This window comes from Jatropha curcas, chromosome 11 (genome assembly GCF_041381405.1).
Source record: "Jatropha curcas cultivar XTBG-Jc1 chromosome 11, XTBG_Jcur_1.0, whole genome shotgun sequence".
Classification (NCBI taxonomy): Eukaryota; Viridiplantae; Streptophyta; class Magnoliopsida; order Malpighiales; family Euphorbiaceae; genus Jatropha; species Jatropha curcas.
Window position 1 is genome coordinate 1,601,464 of NC_143161.1, and position 15,810 is coordinate 1,617,273.

Sequence of the window (15,810 nt, forward strand, 5' to 3'; positions counted from 1 at the left end):
GGTTCCGGGAACCGGAACCGTCGGTTCGAACCGGCCCGGAACCGCAACCGGAACCGGTGAGAACCGGAACCGGGACGAACCGGAACCGGAAAATTCCGGTTCGGTTCCGGTTCCAGCAAATGTGGAACCAGAACCGGCGGTTCCATAGAACCGGTCGGAACCGGAATGGAACCGCCGGTTCTCCGGCCGGTTAGAACCGCCGGTTCGAACCGGTTCGAACCGGCGGTTCTAGCCGTTGTAACTGTCAGATTTTTGTTTTTTTTTTTTTTTAAATTTGTTGTTAAATGTCTTAATTACCCCTCCCAACTGTCATAAACGGCTACATAACGGCTAGTTTGAAGGGTATTTTTGGAAAAATGAATTTTTGGATTTATTATAAATACCTCATTTTATTTACAAATTCATTACAAAAAAATCTCAACTCTCTCTACTTACTCTCTCTACAATATACTACACTCTCTACTTACTCTCTCTACAATATACTACACTCAACTCTATATTATTCATTTATTTTTCTCTACTCAACATTTATCTCTTATTAAGGTAATTATTCTCTCTAATTTTTTTTATTCAATTTTCCAAATTATATTTTATTATCATATAATGGCAAGTGGAGGAAACTCAAATTCGGGTAAGGGCAAGGGAAAAATTGGAGAATCATCTATCCCTACAAACGACATCTATGATATGATTCCCGACCAATTTAATTTTGAGGGTTTTCCAAATGAAAATTTGGATATTCCAACTCAAGAATCCGAATTTAATGAGCAATTTCAAGAAGATGAAGAGCAAGAGCAAGAGCAACGAGCAAAAATTGTTACAAGAGCAAGACAAAGTTCCGACATATTCTCCATTCATTTCACAAAAAAATTCAAAGGTGAGAAAATGTATGATGTAATTTGCAATTATTGTGGAAAATCTTATAAATTTAAACAAGCGGGCGGCTATGGATCATTTTGGAAGCATTTGGAGGCAAAACATCCAACAAAAATAGGAGTTGATCGGTCTCAACAACAAATTTCCGGGTACACTTCTAACCTTTCTTTATTTAAATATTCTGAAAAAATACAAAAAGAAGAATTAGCAAAAATGATTTCTATGGAACATTTATCTTTTAGTTTTGGTGAAAAAGTAGGTTTTAATAATTATTATCAAAAAGCTTTAAATCCTTGTGCTAAAAGAGTACCAAGAAATACAGTAAAACGAACTATTATTTCTTTGTATAATAAAGGAAAAAAAGAATTAGAGCTTTTATTTTCTCAATTGAAAATTCGTGTTTCAATTTGTTGTGATGTTTGGAGTGATCATTGGCAAATGCATTCTTATATGGGTATTACATGTCATTGGATTGATGATGATTGGAAAATTCAAAAAAGAATTATTGGTTTTCGTGTTTTTGATGATAAACATACTGCAAATAATATTTATAGAGTAATTGTTTCAATTTTAGATGAATATAAGTTGAAAAAAAAAATTTTTTCAATTTCATTTGATAATGCTTCTGCAAATACTAGATCTATTATTGAACTTAAAAGAATTTGTGAACCAAATATTGGTGGTAAATTTTTTCATATAAGATGTGCATGCCATGTTTTAAATTTATGTGTACAAGATGGTTTAAAAATTCTTGATTGTTTTATTTCTCCAATTAAAAAAGCTATTTCATATTTATGGACACATCCCCAAGTAATGAAAAGTTTGGCTAAATTTTGTAAAGAAAATAATAAAAGACCAAAACGTTTTCCAAGGGATGTCCCAACTCGTTGGAATTCAACATATGAATTACTAAACGAGTCTTTTTCTTATAAAGAATTATTATGTTTTTTTGTTACTAATAATATTGAGGATATTAATTTATATCCACAAAATTGGGACATTTGTGCAAAAATTTTAGATATTTTAAAAATTTTTAATGATGCTACCTATAAATTTAGTGGGGTTTATTATCCCACATCTAATTTATTTTTACCTATGTGTATTAATATTGTTACTGCACTCCAAGAATTTCAAAATGATGATTTATTAAAAGATTGTATTTTTTCAATGAAAAAAAAATGGTTATCTTATTTTAAAAATATACCACCTCTTTATCTTGTTGCTATTGTATTTGATCCTAGATGTAGAATGGATGTATTATGTGATTATTTGACTATTTATTATGATGTATTAAATCTTGATGTAGAAGATAATGTTAATATAAATGTAGTAATGCATGAAGTTAAACAAAATATTATGCAATTATATAATGAATTTATTCAAGTTTCTAGTTCATCTACATCTACTTCTATTTCTACTTCTTCTCAATCTAATATTCCACAATTTTCAACACAAAGGGTAAGTGGTGTTGGTGTTGCCCAACAAGTTTTATTGCAAAGACAAAAAAGAACAAGGGAATCCAATTCTATTTCAGAATTTGATAATTATCTAACAACTTCTTTTGAGTTTGGTGATGATTATGCAGATGCAGATTTTCCAATTTTAGATTGGTGGAGTCGTCACGCAAATACTTTTCCAATTCTTTCTTTACTTGCAAAACAAATTTTAGCAGCTCCGGTCTCCACTGTTGCGGTTGAACAAGCTTTTAGTCAAGGAGGTAACATACTTGATGAAACACGATCTCGTATGACACCCGATTCATTAGAAGCACAAGCGTGCGTGGATGATTGGACCAAAGCCGAACTAAGAGCCCAAGAAAATCCAAACGAAAATGAAGATTTATTTGATTTATACGATGGGTCCTCAACGGGAACATCAACCGGTGGTGCAAATAGCGATTAAGGTAAAAGGGGTGACATTGATATAAGGTAAGTAAGAACTACGTGGGCTTTGATTCCTCTAAACCCCAAGAGGATACGTAGGCAACTTAATTTTTTTTTTTTTAAAAAAAATTAAGTTCAAGCCCATTTTTTTTTTTCAAATTATGTTCAAACTTAAAAAAAAAAAAATTCAGTTCAAATTTTTTTAAAAAAAAATCATTATGTTCAAACTTAAAAAAAAAAAAATCAATTCAAATTTTTTTTTAAAAAAAATCATTATGTTCAAACTTAAAAAAAAAAAAATCAGTTCAAATTTTTTTTTAAACCGGTCTTAAAAATTTGAAATTTTTTAGGTGTATTTTTAAATTTTTTATGTTCAAATAATTTTTTTTTTAGTTGGTCTTGATATTTTAAAATTTTTTAACAGTATTTTTAAATTTTTTATGTTAATATAATTTTTTTTTTTAAACCGGTATTAAAAATTTAAAATTTCAAATTATGCGATTCGCCGGAAAACCAATCGGAACCGTCGGTTTTGTAATCGGATCGGAACCGGAACCGGAACCGGACGGTTCCAAACCGGAACCGGAACCGGCCAATTTCGGTTCGGTTCCGGTTCCAGCTTTTCCGGAACCGGAACCGCCGGTTCCGGAACCGTGGCCATGCCTAGGTCAAGTCGTGTTCTTGTTAGTGGGATTTTGGTGGGGTCAATGACTGACGTCATGGAAATGACGTCATATCGAGTATAAAGTAGGTGATTTTCACGTTAAATATTTCAAGTAGATAATTTTAAAAAAAAAAAAAAAAAAAAAAAAAAAGGTAATTTGAAACTTATCAGTAATCACCTGTCTTTTGTTAATTTTAAGGTCGTCTTCCTGTAAGAAACTGGTCAAAAGCTAACGATTGAGTTCCTTGAAATTGCGTTTAGCACCCACCATGTCCATGACCACTTGGAGGTGAATGATTTCATTTGTATATATTTTTCCCATTTTTGGTATTTCTACTCAGAAGTATGCCTCAGGCAGAATTAACATGTTTGATTAATAATTAATGTTAAGACATTATCAAATTCGACTCAGTTAAATGCTATGATGCTGATGATGACAAAGCTCTAATCTTGTTTTCCAATATAGAAATTGAGTGAAACAGTTTTAAATATTTGATTGTTTGTGTGGTGCAGATTGCATTTGATCTGCAGATTTTCTTATTCTACATTAGTTGCTTAAATTGTATGAATTTGTGCTTATTTTATTGTTTCTGGCAACAAAGCAATGCAGTCCCAAAAATACTGGTGTATTGACAGCTTACATGGAGGTGGGAAGCTTACGTCGTGGGTTTAGTTAGTTTTGTGTTTTTGCAATCCCTTTATCTTTCAATCCTCGTCCAGTTCGTTTGCGGAAAGTTAAGCCCAGCCCAATCTACATTGGAATCAACAGTTTGCCGGAGCCCGTGAAAAGCCCGCAATGTGGATTTACCTAAAGATAAGATGCGAAGATAAAGATTTCTTCTTCCTTATTTATAAATTTGAGTTCGGATCCTAAATACAAATTCCCTTTTATAAATCTGTCTGGTGCAAACTGAATTAGTTGGAACATTAAATTTTAGATACCGGATAATAAAAATTAAAAAAAAAATAGACACCTTCCCGTGGTTAATCATTTACATAATTAAACATCTAATTAAATATTACAACATAATTAATAGAGTAAGCTTTTATTTACTGATGGATTGCTTCACATGGTTTGACTTAGGGCACATTAATATATGCATTTGTGTTATTAAATCTTATCTTATTGATTCCACAGTGATCAAAGCTTATATAAGATCTCTTTTTTGAGCTAAATGAGATTTACTTATTGGCAACGTGATCATAATTTTGGCAGTGGAGTATTTTTCAAGCTGTTTGTACCCAAAAAAAAATGCATGTTTGACGCATCAAAAATTTAGGAGGAAATAAGAAAACCAACATATAAGATTGCACGGTAAGCAAGGTATGATTAATTAAATGAAAATAATTAATGATGACTGTCTAATCCTGTCCATACACAATTAATTATAGATAATATAAATTAAAAATAAAATAAAAATAAAAAATGAAACCTATATATATATATATAACTTAATTTTATATGATTCCTGACGATATTGAATTTTAATTATATTTATAATTTCTACTTTGTTAAGATTAAAAAAGAAAAGAAAACTTTTGAGAGTGCAACCCATTTGGGGAGCAGGACTTTCTGGAAAGTAACTATGACTATACGTGGAAAAAATATTCCAATTCGATTGCTGGGATAAATTAAGTTTATAATTTAATTAATATAATAAAATAGATTTATTTTGCTGATTGAAAAAAACTTAGACTATACATTTACTTTAGCTAGATAATTAATATTTTTATAATTTCAAGACCTTTAAAATACTCATATATTATTATTTAAAAAATTGACTGCTTATTTTAATTGTAATTTTATTATTTTTCTATTTCTATTTTGTTTTTCAGCGAAATTAATTTATTTTGTTATAATAAAATATATCAGAAAAAAACTTAACTTATCCAATTATTTTAATCCAACCTAACTTGAAAATTGAAATTAACTGGCACAATATTATAGTTTGAGTGGAAAATTGAAATTAATTACTACCTATATATATATATATATATATATATATATATATATATTTATACATCAATCGGATTACCAACTTTTCAAAATCACAATTTTAAAAGGAAACCTTTTGAAAGTTTAACCCTATTCTGGGGAGCAAAGGTTGTGGCGTACGGCCCAAAGATTTGTAAGCATGCCCTTGTCATTTTCTGCCGAGCATGGCAAAAATAATAAACCAATTTGAAAAAAACTGCCTCCAAAATCTATTCCATAACGTTCAAAAGTTACTGTACGCTAATTTATCCCCGCTGATTGGAATGGAATGATTAAGCAAGACGTTCACCGATGAGCACTACATCCTCAAAATTATGAGCCTCCCGTAACATACAGTGCCCTTGTCAAGTCTCGCCAGTTCAGTTGCTTTTTACTTAATTTCTCGCCGAGTCAAATTTTTGAGACTTGATGAACTATTTTCACTTGCAAATCAATCGAAATCAAATCAATTATAATTGAGGAATTAAAGGAGAAGCTCAAACCTAAATTGGTTGGATTATAAATTCAAAAATTTTTTAATTTAATAATATTAGAATTATCTTTGAAAAATAGAAAAAGAAATTAAAAAAAAAAAAAAAGGGAGGAGAATTACTAGGGGACCGTTGATGTTTAGCTTTCTCTTTGGCCGAAGTCGCTCTCTTCTGCAGAATTGGTTGCTTTTTAACCAAATATATCATTGAAGTATCCAAAACAAAGAACGAAAACAATGTTTATTGATTCAGTAAAAAGAAAGTAAACACAGTTGAGGTATCGAAGTCCTTGGAAACTTCTCCATTGCCTTGCAAAATGTGCACAACTCCCCTAACCTCTCCATGTGAACTCTGTACTTCATGTCTATCGCCACTTACTGGCATCTTGCAATTTTACATCTAGAGCGGATTCATAAAAGGTTTTTAAATTCTTTTTATTTTTACTGATTTTCAATAAATATTAAAAATATTTCTAATCATATATTAAAAAAATTATTTTTATTGATCTGACTCGTGATTCGATATCTAGTGCAGACAAATATAATTCTTTAGTTGTTCGGTATAATTTATTAATTATTCCTATGTGATTTTATTTCAACCAAATTGATTATTTATTAGAGTTAAATTAATTTTAAATTACAAGATTACACGTGAAATGTAGATTAATTAGGAAAAGATTATGCCATAATTATATTTTTTGAAGAAATTTATGCAAGCTGGATAGAGAAACCCAAGTAAATTGATTAAATTAAAGTGGATTAAGAATTCAATAGTATGGACTTGAGTTAATTTATGAAGAGATTATCAAGAAACATCAACTATTAATGGTCTAGAATTTTCTCATAAAGGGGAGCTTTATATGTGGACCCATTGATATTATACTTTTTACACAAAAAGGAAGAAAATCAATTCCATTTGTCCTTTTTGAACAATAGTCTTAATAACATTAGACCGTTATCTTTTAGACTTGCCCAGCTCTGGTAGAGCCAGCAGTAACCTACCCCACAATTTTTTTTTTTTAAAAAAAAAAACCCAAACTTTATCGAGAAAAACCGCAGAGAATTACGGCTTAAGTGCTATAAAATCTTCAGTTTTCAGTCTTCTTTTCACCATCTTCCCTTCTCTCTCTGTTTGAGCTTCCATTAAAGAAAGAAAAAAAAATGGGGCTTGGCGTAGCTAAAGCTCTTGTTCTGCTGCAGGTTTCACTATTATGCTTCACTGCTTTTAGCGATGAAGAGGTAGAAGCTGTGTCGCCTATCCCAGCTTTGCCACCGAATCACCACCATCACCATCACCACAACCATGTTCACCCACCGAGTCATGCCCCTGTTGTCTCTCCCATGCATGCTCCAGCTCATGCACCCGTTCACCCACCAAAGCCGCACCCACACCCACACCCATCGGTTCAGCCTCCCATGCACTCTCCAAAACCACACCTACCGGTTAAACCACCAGTTCACCCTCCCGTACACTCTGCACCACCAAAGCCATTACCACATCCACACCCACACCCACCAGTTAAACCACCAGCTGAGGCACCGATCTACCACTTCGAAAGAAGCTTTGTTTCCGTGCAAGGGGTTGTTTATTGCAAGTCATGCAAATATTCTGGAGTTGAAACTCTCTTGGGAGCTTCACCACTTTCTGGTAAGTCAGTTCTTGACATTATTTATTGAAGTCTTGACTACACATTGCTCTTATTTTCCTTTTCTTTTATGATTCTGTATATGTGAAACTGTTTAATTTCTTGGATGTGCATTTTCATGGAAAATGTTCGTTTTTCTTAAAATTTTATTTTGAAAGACTTCATCTTCATGCATTGGTTGGTTAAAGATTGAAATTTGAGCAAGAAAGAAAGTTGTTTCCTTTTTTCTAGGTGCATGTAAGACCAATAGCTTGCTCTCTCTTTTAGGTACATGAGCTGTTGTCGTAAATGGAACCCTATGTTTCACTCCGTGACCATTTTCAAACTGTAAAAGCAAAAGCATTGAGAATCACGTTTGTGCTTTTGACCAGTAATTACTGACTGACTATGCTTTATTTGCATGTCAATTTTTGAAATATTATGACAGGTGCAACAGTAAAACTGCAGTGCAATAATACAAAATACCCACTAGAAGCCAAGGCTACAACGGACAAAAATGGTTACTTCTTCCTTGAAGCACCAAAGAGTATCACCAACTTCGGGGCCCACAAATGCAAGGTGTCATTAGTCTCTGCACCAAACACCGCTTGCAGCAAGCCAACCGACCTCCACGGCGGAGTTAGTGGTGGCTTGTTGAGGCCGGAGAAGAAATATATTTCAAATAAGCTTCCGTTTGTTCTGTTTACAGTTGGACCATTTGCCTTTGAACCCAAGTGCCCTCGTTAAATTAATGAATAACCAATAATGTGTTATGTACTCGTGAAGTTAAATTTATGAATCAATGTCCCAACAAGTCTTACTTTAATTATAGTGTGCTTCTTTCGGCTGTAAGTGTGTCGATGTATTAATTCATCTTTGTGGGAAATAAATGATAGTATTAGCATCTTTAGATCAGTGATTAATCTTACTGTAGGTTTTACAACCGGTAGTAGCAAGTCACCTTTGGGTTAAGCCTATCCTGCTAGCTCACTTCACTTGGCTGCTAATTAATTTTTCTTCACCTTTAGAAAAAGTTTATCCTGCCAAAGCGGGAGCCTAAAAAAAAAGTTGTTGAAAAGAAATTGTTTTCTGAAAATGAGTAAGACAAAGCATGGCATTGGGCCTTCTTTTAATTTGATTTGGAGTACTAATTTTATTTCTGTGGCGAATGGGGTCTTGTAAAAATATGGCGAATGGCTAATCATCAATAATTCCCTGAGTGGGCCCCGATTATGGGTTCCAGCTAATCCAGGTGATAGATATATGATGGCCCACCTTGTAGGAATTTTCTCCAAATATTCCGATTTTTAATTTTATTTTATTTTTACATATGAAAAAATTGGAGACTTTACAATTAAAGTCAAAACCCAAATTATATGTAGTATTAATAGAATATTGTTTATTATATTAGGGACTTGTTTGTAATTTGTCAGCAACTTATATGTAATTTCAACTCGTTTGCCATTCGTAACCCAGTAAAGGAAAGTGTAAATTTCAACTTATATGTGATTTACTTTATAAGCCATGTTTTATTTTTTTAAAACACTGTCCATTTACCTTTCTTCTAATTCCAATAATATGTTATGAAATTTGGTTTAAAAACAAAATGGAAAAATTACCTTTTATTATGTAATTCATGTCTATTCCAATGTATATTTAAATTTTGTGAATTCCAATTTGTAATGTCAGAATAGGATTGCGTTCTTTTTTTCTTTTTTTTTTTTAAATTTATGCATATGTGAACTTTTAGCGAGCTTTTGATAGAAAGTAAATTGTATTTTATTTTTAAACCGTTCTGTAAAGTCTACATATAAGATTAATTTGTATTCGTGTCAGGTAAGTCTATAAAAGAAATAAAATATTCTCAACAAAAGAAATAAAATATTCCCATCTCCACCCCTCTTTGGTTATTTATTTATTTTTCCATCAGTCGGTAGGTTGATTTCTCAGATTTGGACATTACTTCAGATTTGATTACTAAAATTGGGCTGGGCCTAACGGATATATATAAGCCCTTGAACTGGAACTTCAAAATGGACTCGTTAACTTGAAACGGCTTTGTTCTTTTTTTTTTTTTTTTTTTTTTTTTTGGAATTTTCATTTTTTGTTTTTGGGTTATAGTCAAGGGTTAGGTGTTGAATCCGATGATGTCACCATGATTTATAATTCCATTTCACATGAGATTTCAAAATTAATTTTATTTTGGAAAAAAAAAAAAAAGAAAAACAAAACGAAAGTCATTTTTATTTTATTTCCTCATTAATCATTTTTGTGAGACAGTGGTATAAGAACTTCTATAGCAAATAATATTTTTTGATTTGTTAAGTGTTTAAAAAATAAATATTTTCCGTTATTTTAAAAAGAAAATAAGGACCATTATGAACAAGGGTGTAAATGTTAATATATGATCATTTTGTTTCCATGTGTGTAAGAAATAATAGATCAACCGCTAATGCATTGATATACCACCTGAGGCGGTGGTCTAGTGGTAAAGGTGTTGATAATTCTCCTGCTTGATTCATAATTAATTCTCTACAATAGCATTCCATTATGCATTAGGTCGGGCTCTACTATCGTGGGGCTGAGGATCGCAACGCTATGATCCTGCGTGAGACATTAGGAATAAATCTCTATAAATTCTAACACATTGATCATTCATGATCAGATGCTTGGCTAATTATTCTTGAGTCATTCTTTTATTATATGTTTATCGTCTATAATCTTATTTCTTATATTCTGTGGTAATATCAAACGGTCCATATCTATTTAATCCAAAATCAAAAGCTAGTTGTTAATGCATTTATGTCTTCATTTATCAATATAGGATAAATGAGGTGATTGTTGGATTTGTTGCCAAATATGAGCAATCTGATACATCTCCTAAACAAATAAATCAAATACTTAAGGACCAAGTGGAAAGATATCTTCACATTGAAGCTGTATCCAATGGTTGAAACATCCTAATCAAACCATCCAAGTGGTCAAACCAACCCATGTTTAGTAGCACCCAAGACCACCAATTTTCCTCATTGTCTACCCATCAAATGTTAATAATGGATTAAATTAGATATGATCATTAATTTTGCTTCTATTATAATATGAATAGCCTCCAAGATTCTATTCCTTTATATTCAAATCATGCAATTCAATTTTATTGGAATCCATATTATTAAAGAATTGCCCTATTCATGCATATATGCATCTCCCACTTTCAATCCACTTTTAATTTTTTTTTTATTTAAATATCTCTTTACTTACATTGAATTGGGTGTCCCTTTATTTCACCTTATAGCAGCTTTTTTTCCTTCTAATTTATTAAAATTGGGAATGAGATTCAGCTCTCTAGTGCATACCAATGGGAGGAGGGCAGACTGACAAGTGAGAAGTTACTGAATAACAAAATTTCAATTAATAATTATTAAAATCAACATTATAGTGAAAAAAATTCATTATCACCTAACGATTTTAGATGAAAATGACCTGAAAATTCATTTTTCACATTTTTTTTTTTAATTCAAGAGCTAAATTAGACTTTATCCTAGTTAAAAGTCTATTTTTGCGGCTAAATGTGTGCCTGTCAACCATCGCTAAACCCAAAGTTGCATATATCATATATAAAAGAGAAAGGAAAACAACCCTTTGAGAAAGTGATAAAGGAGGACATTTTTTAGCAATTTAAATGTTATTTTCAAGAACCCATTTGAACAGGAAAGAGCAAATTAAAGCTGGAAGATAATTTGATTCTTACAGTTGAAAGGAAATAAAAATGTTTGTTGATTTAGATTTACGAGGATGAGACGAGATGATCTGAGGATATTTGTCCAAAGATCAAACGAGATTGCGAGAGGGAGTGGGGACAACAAGTTGTACTTTATATTTATAATTTGTACATAGACGAAAAACACACCATATGATTTGTGATATAGGTTGATTGATTGACATAATGTAATATGGAACCGACAGAGGGGGCAAAATAGGAATTATTGAATTGAAGGAGAGGTTGGACTTGGACCTAGGAAGCATCTAAATCCAATCCAAGATAATTAATTTAATTTAATTTTATTTTATTAATATTAATTAATGTAAAAATTAGGGATTATATGCTTAGTTGTTGTTATTAGAGATTAAATGTATCCTCACCAAGAAGGAGGAGGGAGGGGCCCATTAATATTTAATAATTTTAATTAATTGAATATTGAAAATGGGTTAGCCGAGTCAGACTCATGGGGTGTGTGTAAGTCAATGCAAAATGTTGAATCCTTTTTTGACGATTTCTCTTCTCTCTCACAGGCACAGAACAGTTTGGCCCCACCCTTTTTTGTCTGAAATTCCACGCACCACCAATGGCATGTTACCACTTCTACTTTCCTTTCCCATCATACCATTCTCTTCCTTAGCGCGTCGCTTCACTTTCCGTTTAATTTATCTAAAAAAACGAAATATAATTAATATGGTAAAATTATAATTTTTCTTAATACGTTTTTATATTAATATTAACATTATATGATATAAAATTTAAGATAATAAAAAATTTTGCAATTTGCTAACGTAGATGGTACCAATATTTGGGTAATATTTATTGACAAGGATGCATATTAAATAAGGGTAAAATAGAAAATTACAAAAATTATTCTCCTTAAAAAATGAAAATATGACTGAAATAAATTTAAAAAAGGAAAGTAAATCTAGCAAATATTTATTCATAAAGATGCATATTAAATAGAGAGTATAATAGAAAACAAATACAATTATTTTTTACTGAAAATGAAATATATGATTATAATTTGAAATAAATTATTGAAAGAGAGTGAATCTGTATTTATGAGACCGGTGGAGTATAAGGAACTTTTATGAATTTTAAGAGAGTCATCGTCAATGTAATGAAAGTCAAAAGAACTTTTATGAATTTTAAGAGAATCAACGCTAAGATAATAAAAGTCGATAAAAAGTTAGCAAATGAAAAAGATATTAATTGAACGGATATTTACAATTATTTTATTGAGTAAATTTATTAATTTTAATTTTTGGGCAAAATAATTTGATCAAATATACTTATTTAAAAATATTATTCAAATTAATAAAATTTAAAATATCAATCAGATAATTATATCTTGTGATGTTTAAATGGATGATGAGTTTTTTATGGATTAATTTTGACTATCATGTCCCCTTGAAAAAGCCGTTAAAATCATCAAATTCTGAAATAAAAGCTATTTTAGTAGCTGTTAGCTATTTTATTAGTGGTTAACTGTTAAATATTAACTGTTAGTGGTTAAAGATTATATAGCAGTTTAAAATAAAAGTGTTTGCTACAAATAACTGTTTGATTAGCTGTTTAATATAAAATGACAAAAAATATATAAAAGTGAGAGACAAAGTAAAGAAAAGTGATAGGTATAAGTATCATAAAAAAATTATAAAGTGTTAATGAATGTAACGTTTCATAAAATACTGTCTCAAACTCTAAATATTAGGGTAAATATTGTATTAGCAAACGTTATAATTAATTAATACCGTGTTTCAACACTATTAAAACACTAAACATTATTTCAATTGCTGCTGTGGAATAGGGCCAAAAGAGTCATTATAAATTTAAATAATATTTAGATTTTAAGGAAAAGAAAGTATTTATTACGTATTGTTGTCAAGACAAATACTATGAGAAATCACTTTCAAATACTATGAGAAATCACTTTCTTCTGTGCTCTAACGAATGGATAATAAATCCTTAGCAACAGTGTTTATCAACTTAATTAATTGGCGACATTATTTGGTAAGTGCACAAACAGAATCGAATTTTTAAATTCATTAATTTATTAAAAAGTGATTTATGCTTTTATATTTTCTTATTTCAAAGCGGGAATTAATTTTTTTAATAAAAATAGAACAATTAAGAATTTAATATTTTAATATGTGATACTTAATTAATGGCTATATGTCAAAGTCATATCAATATAAATTAGCGGTATTGAACATTAACTCTATGTTTAATGCACATGATAAAACTTAATATAATTTAATCCTAACAAAATGTAACTCAATGTATTTTTAGTGTAAATACTAATATTAATACGATGAAATACAAAATTTTTTTTTCTAGTAGTAAAATTTCACAATCTTAAAATAAAAAAAATATAAAACCACATTACACATTTTGTTTTTATTTTTATTTTTTCATATTACCACGAATATTTTTATTTTATCTTTTTTTTTTCTAACTAAAACACCTAACTCCTAACTTCTACCAAAAAAAAAAAAAAAAGAATCAAATCTAGAGCTTTGCTCGATTGTTTTAAGACCAATCGACCATTGATTCTAAATTCTTTTGCGAAAACCAAATGAATTGCTGTTCAACAACACTTGGCAGTCGGCAGATACATGTTTAATTGAAAACTGGTCGTTGGAGCGTCATGCACATAGCCTAAAATGGCGCGTGTTCAACAAAATCAAAGAGGAAACTTCGAAGCCCTCAGTGCCCACCAAAACATTTCTTACCAAACCAAAGAAGGTAACAAAGCCCCTCATCTCATCTCTTCAAAAGTCCCTCTCCTTCTCCTTCTTCTCCTCTCTCTCCCCCCTCTCTGTTGAGCTAGAATCAAAGCAAAATAGAGAGCAATACCATCACTCAATCACACCCATCAATGGAAACCTCATCAAGACACCAAGAAAACCACAACCCACAATCTCTTATCCCCTCCCCTAATAGCCATAGCAGTACCAGTAGCAGCAACAGCAGCAGCACCACCACCACTACCACTAATAATGGACTCCATGGCAATCAACCACCACTTCCCTCTCCCAAAGCCATCACCAGATCCGAATCAGCTAACCCTTACCCAACTACCTTCGTCCAAGCGGATACATCCTCTTTCAAACAAGTCGTGCAAATGTTAACCGGATCACCCAAACCCACCAACACTGCTGCGGCCATTACCCAACCCGACCCATCGCCTAAATCACATTCCCATAACATCCCTCCTATCAAATCCATACCTAAAAAGAACCAATCCTCTGGGTTCAAACTTTATGAACGCAGAAACTCTCTCAAAAACCTCAAGATCAACCCCCTTAATCCAATTTTTGCTCCTCCCAGTTCCGGGTTCTCGCCTCGAAAACCCGAGATCCTCTCTCCTAGCATACTTGATTTCCCAGCTCTCGTTCTGAGTCCGGTTACTCCCTTAATACCCGACCCGTTTGACCGATCTGGAACAGCAAATTATACTAATTGCTACAGTCCCTTGAATAATTCCAACAAAATTCACAATAATATTAGTATGAATGGTCATTTAGTAGATACTGACGCAGAGGAGAAAGCAATCAAAGAGAAGGGCTTTTACTTGCATCCATCGCCGGCAACCACACCGAGAGAAGCTGAGCCACGGTTGTTGCCGCTCTTTCCGGTCACGTCCCCTAGAGTGTCAGGTTCTTCAAATCCTTCATCTTGAATAAATGCATCTTTTATTTATTTAATTTTTTTTTGTTTTGTGTAAGATTTTTATATAATATATTGTTGGCATTGATGGTGATTATGGAAATGGCAATGAAAGCGAGAAAGAGAAAGATATAATATTGTAATTTGAAATATTTGCAGAGAATGAGAGGATCTTTGCTTCAATTGTATAATTAACCTTTTATTTAAGTTTCTAGTTTCATATTTTCTGGGAATTTTTTTTTTTTGAAGTGTTTGGTTGCTGAGAAAGTTGAGCAAGCTAGAGAGATGGGAAAAAAATCGTGACCCTAATATGAATATAAAATCTTTACTCTCTGGCATGAAAAATCTCAAATTAAATCTCTAAAAATCAATCCAATTATGAAATTAGATTGAAATTTGGTCAAACTTGAACAAATGATAAATTTCTATTTCTTTTTATTTTTTTTTTATTTTTTGGGTTAGGGCTAATTTCAATGAATGGCTATAATTTTTGTTGACCATTCTCCCTTTCAGTCTTCCCTCAATAAATGCAAAAATGAATAACTGAAATCTAAAACAGTTCCGTTACTCTACAAGCATTAATAAGGCATTGCTTGTAAGAAGTGCACACTCAGAGGGAGGTGTTTAATGGAAAAGGAAAAAAAAATTTGGGAATTTTGTATGAAATGGCAAAAGCAACTTTGGGCTAGCTGTCAAGGAAAGAGTAGATAAATGGGCAAGGAATCTTGAACCAGCCCTAGTTTATATTTTGGGTTTTCTGAAGTGGAAGGAAAAGATGCCGTCTTCTATGTGCTTGTATTGGAAGCATTCAGGATTTTTTTTTTTAAATTTTTATTTTTCATTACTCTTAAATCTTAACTTTTCA

At 31.5% G+C, this 15,810-nt stretch overlaps 2 protein-coding genes across 2 annotated transcripts; both read left to right on the forward strand.

Moving 5' to 3' along the window:
- Positions 1-6,986: 6,986 nt before the first annotated feature.
- AGP31 (arabinogalactan protein 31) lies at positions 6,987-8,428 on the forward strand. The gene is made up of 2 exons (XM_012236225.4): positions 6,987-7,536; positions 7,962-8,428. Exons 1-2 carry the CDS (start codon positions 7,050-7,052, stop codon positions 8,258-8,260), a joined length of 786 nt encoding a protein of 261 aa, XP_012091615.1. The 5' UTR covers positions 6,987-7,049; the 3' UTR covers positions 8,261-8,428.
- A 5,577-nt stretch (positions 8,429-14,005) lies between these two features.
- On the forward strand, positions 14,006-15,178 carry LOC105649553 (VQ motif-containing protein). The gene has a single exon (XM_012236226.4). It carries the CDS (start codon positions 14,155-14,157, stop codon positions 14,956-14,958), a length of 804 nt encoding a protein of 267 aa, XP_012091616.1. The 5' UTR covers positions 14,006-14,154; the 3' UTR covers positions 14,959-15,178.
- The last annotated feature ends 632 nt before the right edge of the window (positions 15,179-15,810 follow it).